The sequence below is a fragment of the Marmota monax genome, unplaced genomic scaffold (genome assembly GCF_021218885.2).
Source record: "Marmota monax isolate L192 unplaced genomic scaffold, Marmota_monax_Labrador192_F-V1.1 WCK01_AAM20220418_F8-fsc00179, whole genome shotgun sequence".
NCBI classification, from domain to species: domain Eukaryota; kingdom Metazoa; phylum Chordata; class Mammalia; order Rodentia; family Sciuridae; genus Marmota; species Marmota monax.
Window position 1 is genome coordinate 2,520,747 of NW_026695200.1, and position 10,529 is coordinate 2,531,275.

At 40.1% G+C, this 10,529-nt stretch overlaps 1 protein-coding gene across 2 annotated transcripts in view; it reads left to right on the forward strand.

The window, feature by feature from the left end:
• The window catches only part of Gabrb3 (gamma-aminobutyric acid type A receptor subunit beta3), a 227,062-nt gene extending 217,066 nt beyond the window's left edge, over positions 1-9,996 (forward strand). For both annotated transcript variants that reach the window (XM_058574066.1, XM_058574067.1), the window contains exon 9: positions 5,343-9,996. In XM_058574066.1, coding sequence (XP_058430049.1) covers positions 5,343-5,678 — 336 coding nt within the window. In that variant the 3' untranslated portion in view covers positions 5,679-9,996. The remainder of the gene's footprint in view (positions 1-5,342) is intronic.
• Positions 9,997-10,529: the final 533 nt, after the last annotated feature.

Sequence of the window (10,529 nt, forward strand, 5' to 3'; positions counted from 1 at the left end):
AGAGAGAGAGAATTTTTTAATATTTATTTTTTTAGTTTTGGGTGGACACAACATCTTTATTTTTATTTGGTGCTGAAGATTGAACCCAGCACCCTGAGCATGCCAGGCGAGCACGCTACCGCTTGAGCCATATCCCCAGCCCCATGGTTCTGTTCTTTAAAACATAAAATAGAATACAGAGAGCCATTTTCTAGAGCTAAATAATGTTTTACAGTTTTTTGTCCCTCTCTTGAAAAAAACAATTTCAGTTTTCTGAGATTCCAATTAATAATATCATTATTTTGAAAAGAATAAATTCTATATTTGTATTTTAAAAATAAATGTTCATCTTCCATTTGGGGTTATTGTCTGATTCGCCCTCAGGTACACATTATTTTTAAACATATCACCTTACCATTTAAGTAGAACTGTTTAAAATGTTGGAGACTTAAATAAGATCAAATTGAGTTTGTTTAATAAATGACCTCAACTTATTCATTTTCATTAAGCAGTAACCAAAATCAGATATTTGGTGGAATGTCACCCAGATTTATTCCAGTAAACTGAAGTAATGGAATAAAATGAATTAAACAGGATCCAGCTCACTGGCTGAATTTCTTCCCCACCCCTTTATCCAGGACAAGATGCCCAGTGTGAGCCAAAGGATTCATTCCCTCGCCATTCAATTCACTTCTCTATGGCATAAAGCAAAGTGGAAGATGCTGGGGGAGATAAGGATTAGTGAGACAGAGTTCTTTCCTACAGAATCTTTTATTCAACTCACCTTTGCTTGGGTAAAGGCCATATCATATGTCCATGTCCCTTTCCAGTCTCCTCCCTCTTGTGTCCAAAGCAGGTTCAGTTCACCCACTTCTTAAGGAGAGTGAATGACTACTGGCATTCCACAGCTGACCCTATCAGTCCTGCTGCCAGGTTCCAGCCCAGGACACACTCCTTTCGTCTGCTCACCTGTTTTAGCCACACCTCAATTTATCTTGGGCTTCTCCTCCCACATCTCTTGGCACCATGAGAGAGTCTCCTGGATGACCAGATGCTTCCCTGGTCCTGAAAACAGCAAACAGACTTTGTCATTGAAAAGGTTTTACTGTTCATCAATCCAGAGGAAGATGATAAAAAGAACAGATACAGAAGTTTCAAAATCTTACTGATGTCTAACATTCCCAGTACTTTGGAGATATAAAAACATCATTAGAATTTTCCTGCCACTGTATAAAAAGTAAGAAAAATATGCTTTTTTCTCATTGACCCTTCCTCCACATAACACTCTTTTGAAGGGCCTGCTCCCCAACATATGTGGGCCATTTGCAACTCCAAAGGCCCCAACCTGGCTGTCTTCCATGCTAAGAGCCTGCTGAGTCCCTGAAGATCCCCCTGGTGACACCCTTCATCCTGTAGTTCACAGGCAACATCTTTTAGGAAAAACAAACACCTCTGGGCTCAGGACCTGTTTGCAGCTATGTGGGTATTCATGTTCTGAGGCTCAGACAGAGTCTGGAGTTGACAGGTCCTGGTGGGGTCTGAATGGTAAATAACTGTCTCTCCACTCCTCACCACCCTCAGAACTGCCAAAATATAGAATGGAGCAGGTGGTAGCCAAGCATTGTGCTGTTGTGACCACAGCAAGTACGCCAGGGAGACTTCTGGCAAATACTGGGACTTGTGGTGATGGCAGGAGGGAAGCAGTTCTCCACAACTCTGGGCTTTTCTTTTCTAGACTGCCCTAAGGGGAACAGAGACCAGTCCACTGTACTCTAACTAGGAATCTTCTCTACACTGTCTCCTCTCAAATTCAACACTTATACTTGACCAGCAAACTTGAGCTGTGCTTCAGAAATATATCATTTTTCTACTTAGAAATCACATTTATGTTTTGTTACCAAAAGTGTAAAGTTGGAATTCCTTAACCTGACATACAGAAAACCTTACTGGCCTGACTCTGGTCTTCTTTCCCTAACATTACTAGATGTCCTTTCCTATTATAAGATGACATGAAGATGATAATAAGCTGAGCATGTGCCAGGACCCTTGAGTGTGAAGCTGTTATCTCCAAAACTTGAGTACCATTCAGCTAGTTTGTCTCTCTCAAAATACGTTACTTAATCTTTGAACTTTTGCTTGTGGTCCTTTCCTGTTTTTGTTTGTTTGTTTTTAACTAGTGATGGGAATGAAACCCAGGTCCTGGGGCACGCTAGACAAATATTCTATCACTGAGCCCACTCCCAGTTTTCTTTAACTCATTTTTGAAGCCCACTGAAAATACATCTTTCCTCTCACCTCCTGTAGTGGTTTGGAATATTGCTGTGTCAGATTTCCACAAACTTAGGTTAAAACAGTGCCCATTTTTACCGCACAGTTCCTTAGGTCAGAAGTGCAGGTCATGGGGGCTCAGCTGGGTCCTCAGTGTATCTGACAAGACTTACATCAAGAAGGCTCTGAGGATAAATGTGCTTCCAGGCCCATCATGGGGTTGTCTACATACAGATCCCGGTGTTGCAGGGTGTCAGCTGACACTGGCCTTTGCGTCTCCTGGCTGTCCTATTCTTTCTATCAATGATAAAGTGAGTCTTTCTTAGGCTGTGCATCCCTCTGTTGCTTTCATTTCTCTGACTCTCTGTTTTGTTTCTCCCTGGAGAAAGTGCTCTACTGTCCTTATGAAAACTTATGATTCGATGGGGCCCACCTGAGTAATCCAGGATAATTTATTTACTTTAAGGGCTGTACACTAAAAAGTTATGTTGTAACTTATTTACAGGTTCTGGTGAGTTAGGTATGAACTTGCTGGGGGCCATTGTCCGGATTCCCACACCTCACCTCTGCTAAGCATAGCTAAGTGACCTTTAGTGGTATTCTCAAACACATTGTACTTAACTTAGCATCTTCTTGGGTGTCCTTGTGCCAGAGCCTGAGTGGCCACTGGATGTTTGCAGCCCTTCCTGAGGCCCTGCCAACTTGCTGTCTGGAGCTATTCCACTTGGGGTCCTAACCCCCTAATCCTGCTCCAAGCTCCATCAAACCCCTCTCTCTCCCAAGTCAGGAGTTGTGCATGAGTCCTCTCTGCTCACTTCACCACCCTCTCATCCAGCCCAAAGTCTTTATTGAGATTAAGGGGCAATAGGAGGTGGGAAGACTCAAATTAATGTAGTAACAGATTATTCCTTCACAAAATAACTGGGAATCGTGGAAGAAGCCATAGATGTTTGACCTAGTGCTAGAAGAAGAGGTAGGCTTTCCACAGACTATGAAAGGGCAAGGAAGATGGCCCACCAGGCAGAGGAATGGAAGGCAGATGGGAATGGACAGAGCATGCTGGAGTGTGTGCCCAGGGAATAGTGGCAGGGGCTGAAAGGCCATGGCACAGATAGAGAAGCGATGGTCTCCTCCCAGCAAGGATTCCACCCAAGTCCCCAGCTTTGGGATGTTTCACTGCAAATTCCATGGCAGACCCACCAATAGATAGACCACTGGAATTGTCATGAGAGATCAGAAACTGTATTTAGCACAGAATAAAATGTTATTTTAAAGTTTGGCTCCATGGTAGAAAGGGACTTTAGTCTATTTTCAGTATAGCCCATAACCAGGAGGCTTCCTGCCAGGACCAGGATCTGGCAAGGAGACCCTACATAAATAAGAGTATGTATCTACTCCACCAAAGTCATTAGGAGTGTCCTTTGATCACAGGACTATTTGCTTGCGTCTCCACAGTAATTTGGCATTTGATCTCATCAGAAAAGGGACAAGCAGTCAGGGAGTGTAGCTCAGTGTGAAAGTGAAGTGCATGCTTATCACACACAGGCCCAGGGTTCAATCCACAGCACCCTAAAGAAGAAAAGAAAAGGGGGGAATTGAATTCCAGAGAATAGATGAGTATACAGTAGTCATTTTTATACCTGGAGGATCCAAGAGCCCCAGTGGATGCTTGAAAGCATGGATAGCACAGAAACCTGTATACACAATATGTTTCCAACACATACACAACTATGATGAAACTTAATATATTAATCAGGCACAGTAAGAGATTAACACAAACAATAACAATAAAATGATATATTCAAAGTAAGGTGAATGTTGTATCAATATATCTTATTGTACTGTATGTACCCTTCTTCTTCTAGTGATGATGTGAGATGACACAGTGCCTGCATGATGAGGTGAGGTAAAGTTGATGACATCATGATGTAATGTTAGGCTACTGTTGATCTTTTGACCACAACTTCAGAAGGACTGTTGAGTCACAAGGATGCTTGTTGAATTTAAGTGTGTGTGTGTGTGTGGGGGGGGCAATGGGGCATTTTAGTTTTTACCCAATGTATACTTATGTTTGAATAGTTATAACACCTAAGGTAGGTGTTAATCTTGAAAAGCATTTGTGCTATAATTTCTTCTTCAGTAGGACTCATATCTATAATGTGAAATTGCAATTTGAAAACAGCCTCTCCCTTACTTTCTCTAATCTCCTTTGTGTGCATTTTTCTTTCCTTTTTTTTCTTTCTTTCTTTTTTAATTTTAAATTTATTTATTTATTCTAATTTGTTACATATGACAGCAGGATGAATTTCAATTCATAGTACACATATACAGTACATATTTTCGTGTCTCTGTTGTATACAAAGTAGAGTGACAACATTTGTGACGTCATACACATACTTAAGGTAATAATGTCCATCTTATTCCACCGTCTTTCCTACCCCCATGACCCCTCCCTTCCCCTCTCTCCCCTTTGCTCTATCTAAAATTTCTCCATTCTTCCCATGTTCCCCCCACCCAATCCCCATTATGGATCAACATCCACATCTTATCTTATCTTTTCTTTTCTTTCCTTCCTTCCTTCCTTCCTTCCTTCCTTCCTTCCTTCCTTCCTTTTCTTCTCTTTTTTCTCTCCCCTCTTCCTTTCCTCCTTCCCTCTCTCTGTCCCTCCCTCTCTCTCGCTTGCCTGTTTGTTATTATTACCAGGGTTTGAACCAGGGGTGCTTAGCCACTGAGCAACATCTGCAGCCCTTTTTATGTTTTATTTTGAGACAGGGTCTCCCTAAGTTGCCTAGGGCCTCAGTAGATATTTGAAGCTGATTTTGAACTTGTGTTGCTCCTACCTCAGCCTCCAGAGCCACTGCGGTTGCAGGTATGCACTCTGGGCCTAGCTATGAGAATTTTTTTAAGTCAAGGAAATAGAGTATATAAGCTGCATGTAAATGTCCAAAATGACATTTTCCTGAGTTTGACAGATATACAATTTCTCTTGGATATAAGACATGATTAGGTGACATCATTCTGTCCTAGGTTTGCATATAAAAGTTAGTTTTGTGGACATGTCAGCTGCCTCACCATGTGTATTTTCTTCCAATTAGGTGGATGCTCATGGAAACATTCTGTTAACAACACTGGAGGTTCACAATGAAATGAACGAGGTTACGGGAGGTGATACCAGGAATTCACCAATGACCTTTGACAACTCAGGAGTCCAGTTCAGGAAACAGAGCATGCCCCGGGAAGGGCATGGGCGGTACATGGGAGACAGAAGCATCCCGCACAAGAAGACCCACCTACGGAGGAGGTCTTCGCAGCTCAAAATTAAGATCCCTGATCTAACCGATGTGAATGCCATAGACAGATGGTCCAGGATCGTGTTTCCATTCACTTTTTCTCTTTTCAACTTAGTTTACTGGCTGTACTATGTTAACTGAGTGACTGTACTTGATTTTTCAAAGACTTCATTTAACACTGAGTGAAATATTACCCTGCCTGTCAAGTTTTTATACCTGTACACACACAGACACACACACATGCAGACACACACACACACACACATATATACATACGCAATTGTATATATATGTGAACTTTCTCAGCATATATATAAAATACACGTGTATATGAGGATGTATGTGTATGTGTTTATACACACAGGTGTGAGCACCCATGTGTATGTCAAACAAATACACATACATATATACATTTTGCAGCTATGGACAATTTAACACAGGATGCATATGAAAGAAAGTCATAGTTTTTTCTTTTTTAATGAAAGGGACAAGTATCATCTAAATATTTTGCCTTGAGAATGAGGGTGTGAAACACAATATCATCCCAAAATGTGTCTTTTATTATCATAAGTTAGATGTTTTAGTTTAAAAGTCAGAAAGAAATCCTTAGTTAATCTTCAGAAACTCATACAGTGGTATCTCTAGTTTAAAATGAGTCACACACTTCATATCCTCTCTCTCAGTTTACTGAGTGAAGCCTGCTGGCTTTTCGGTTGATGGGGTTTGTTTTCAGTGGGTGTACTTTCTCGGTCATGCTTTAGTGGATGAGGTGAGTCGCTGGCCATGCACTTACCTGTTGTCTTAAACGTAGATAGGTCCCATGTTGACGTCTGAACATCCATCTTTTGAAACCCATTGGGAGTGAGTGCATCTCATTGTAAGTACTCTGATATCCAGCATGTGTGGGTTTTTCATTGTTGTTGTTGTTCACTCGGAGTGGATCCAGCTTAACTGTTGTGTGGGAACACGGTGGCACGTTTTGGCAATGACATTCAATCACCAAAAATGTGCTCTACATCTCCTACGGATTTCTAGGCCTGATATCCAACAGAAAGCATAGACGTCTCAGGTTCTTTGTTACTCTAAGGTAAAACCATCTAGGCTGATTTTCCCCCTTGCAGTTACGTTATCATTCATTCTTATAACATTGTATGTTACTATAAAATATATTTGCATAATATGCATACATATGTATATTTACCAAGGTTTTGTTTCTTATGCTTGCTATCATGGCAGCATGCAATGTCATATTTTTCATTATGTGATGTAACTACTTTCTGTTATCTAGAAATTAAGATTGAAGCTAAAACACCTCTACTGTTCGCTTTCAGAAACTAAGAAACATCCTCATGCCTTTATTTCTGTATCTGACATGTCTCATAAGCACATCCAACTACTCCTAGGCTGACTAGGATTCTGCAGGAACACTACCAGTACACACCACACATCACCCAACAACCCATGACCGTTCTCTGAGGCAAAAGAGGGCAACCTGACAATTAACACAGTCACTTTTGGTTCCTTCTATTCCACAGCCTCATCAGTATTTGGACTTTTTAAAGCTCGTAGAAACAAGACAAGGTGCACCGGTTTCATAGACGCAACCTTAACTTACTATTTAGATGAGATCTTTCTAAAGAAAAAAAGATGATATATTTTTTGTAAACAATATTTCTATCACAGGCATCCATAAACTGAAATGACTACAGTTGTGCAAACAGGTGTCACAGTGAAGTTCAGCATTTGGAAGACAAAACAAAAAGCAAAACATGCAGGAAAGAACTGCTAAATTAATACTTTATCCCCAAATGCCACATACTCCTCACCCTCTCTGTTCTGTCCAAAATGAATGACCAGAATCTGGTCCAGAGCTCAAATGACTGGTGTCAGCTTTTTCCAAATAGGTAGAGGCACTGCCCTCCCTGAGGATGGGTGTGGTGTGTGGACTGTCACCATGAGCGGACCACGACTTGATTTTTCTTTGGTGGCCATAGCAACCTTTAATTTGTGGGAGTCCGTGACAGTTCACAACCCACCATCAGAGAAAACATGATCCACAAAATCTCATGCTAGAGTCAATTACCAATTTTTATACCCGTTTCCCTCCTTCATTCCTTTCTTCAGCATCTTCTCCCAACTGCTGCTCTCTGGTTTTATTTTTGTCGGGAGATGAGCCAGTGATATCTTGGTCTTTGGCTTCTCTCTGGCAATTTTTTTTTTCATGGGTAACAATGGGGGAATCCTAAAAGTTCAACAGATTGGGGAAAACCTTGTAAGTGGCCTTATCATTGTTAACATGTAAAAGAAAAAAAAAACACACACAAAACAAAACATTTGAAAAGACCTTATCCCTTTCAATACTTCAGGTATCTTTTTTTCTGTATCCAGTAATTAAAGATGTGAGCTACACATGAGGAAGAGGGACCCCATGATGCAAACGAACCTGGACAAAAGCAGTTGATGATGGATTTAAGTGTATAATTTATACTATTCAGAACTGTGACATTAATTCTTTCTGGGACAAAAGATATTCAAACATTTTTTTGATGCACAGTTGAGGTACCCAAATATCAAAGGCAGAGACCCCATGGGGCTCAAAAGAGCAGCAGTCTACTTCCCAAGGTTTTCTGGATTTAAATTTGCATGGTATAGTCATAATAGCTTTTGAGCTTTTTATATGCATTTGGCACCAAGACTGGGATCCACAACTTTGTAGACACTGCGATGAAGTTAACATAATAGCTATACTATAAATAGTGTTTGTAACTACACACACATACACACACACACATACATACATATATTCTGTAAAAAAAAACGACGACAACAAAACACAACTTTTTAAGATCCTTGGGTATGTGTTTGCTTTATCCATTTCAGAAGGAAATTACTTTTCTTCTAATGAAATTATTTTATAGCTTCTCCATTTTTAAAAGTTGTGAGAAATATTGAAAGAAGAGAATTCTGGCTGTGTTAACACAAAAGAGTTGAATCTGATTCTCGGTTCTGTTAAAAATGACCTCTCATTACTCCACAGTAGGTATTGGAGCCAGCGAGTGACAGTGTTAAGGAGTTCTGAACCCGGATCTCTGACATTAAAGTGAGGTGGCTGTTGCCCATACCCAGACCTCTTGAGTAAGGAGAGAAAAGTTTAATTTGGAAACAAATGAAATTTCTTTCTCAACAACTGAAAGGAATAAACTGTTAATTTTCTCAGTAGTCCTGTCTCCAAAATGCTTCACAGGGGGCTCAAAATGTACAGAGGAATCTTATGATGACAGTTTGCTATTTCCCATATTCAAACGTTCTAGAGACGATTCAAGAGCCCTCCTACATAAATCCCTCCAGAGAAAGACTGATCAGACTTGAGTCATCTTCAGAACAAGTGTCATTCCTGTTCACCGACCCCAGGACTGTCGAGGGGTTTCACTGTCTATACCATGACACACTCATTTCCCCCCTTGAATCTCAAATGAACTAGAAAGTATGTCATGATAATATTCCCTTCAGGTTTTAAAGTGACATGTCCATCTGCAGTATCGTGTGTTTCTAATGCCAGCACTGGAACTTTGACATCTTCTGTCACTCCCATCAAAGGCACTTCTCTCCTGTCCAAACATGGAACTGACATTTCCACCAAGGAGATCATCTCAGAGGGGATGCCAAACAAGTTGGGGACAGATTTTAAGGGAACAGGCACATGGCAGTGGTAGGTGTTCATGTTCAGCATCTAGTAGGTAAACCATTGGTGTTTGTCCTATAAGGGTATGTTCTAAAAAGAGATGTTTCCAACTTTAAGTCTCCTGGCTTGAAAGTATAAATCATTCCATCATTCTTAATTTAACTCTCCACCTGAAACCAGTTCCTATTTCTGGCCATTTTATGAAAGCCAAATTTAAAAATTGGTGAAATCTTTGTTACTCTTGAATCTAGGTTGGCTCTCATCTTAGTGTGAGACCTCCATGAGAGTAACATTGAATTTGGGGCAAAGAGTTGCCCAGGTGGAATAAATTTTCCCAGGACACTAGCTAGTGTGCCTTGGATTGATTACCTCTTCTACTGCATTGAAAGGTGCCATGTTTTCCTGAATTACTAAATTCCCAACACCTGGGTAAACAGTGGCCTCCCAGAGAGTGGCTCAGGTACCATGCCTCTCCCTGGGGACAGCCCCATGAACATGTTTTGTCATTCTTGTCTCATTTTTCTACTTCACAAGTCAGTGAGTGTGTTCAAGGTAAGTACAGAATTATTCTAGTAGGAATAGATGATTGCTGTCATGATCAATTCCCATGTTGATTTCATTTCATTGTAAAGATAAATTTAAACCCGGTTTTGCTTAAGCACATTGATGTAATTTTTGGTATTATTTGACATGAAAAAAACAGCAAAATTGAGTGATAGATACAATATGAAACTTGTTGATGAATGAATTCAAATTTATTAAAAAAGGACTAACTGACTTAAATGTGAAGACTGATTTTTTTTTTCTTCCTTGGCTATCTCTTATTGAAATGGTATGGCTATTTAATCCTGGTCATTCTCAGTTGTACATATGCATTTGGGTTATGCTAGAAGTAAAAGGAAATGAGCTTAAAATTGATTGCATAAGAAACCAATTGAACTTTGACTCAAAATTAAAAAAAAAAAAGGTTGCATTTTAGTTTGAATTTCAAAGGACAGATAGACACACCCAGAAAGTATCTAACTTTCTGCAGGTGAATCTTTTGAGAAAAATAGAATTTAAATTAAAGGCCAGGGAACAAGTCCATCAATAACCTCTGGCCAAGATGGCATTGATCATTATCTTTAGTTCCTTCATTTACTTTCCAGGAAGAAAGCAAAAGGCAATGTCTTGGATGAATGAATGAATGAATGAATAAATGAATTCAGATTTTTGGACACCTCAAACCAGAAAAACTTAAGAACTATATCTCTAGGCTCCCAGAGAAATTGTTGACTCATCTTCAAACACTTCAAGAGGAAAGCTCAAAA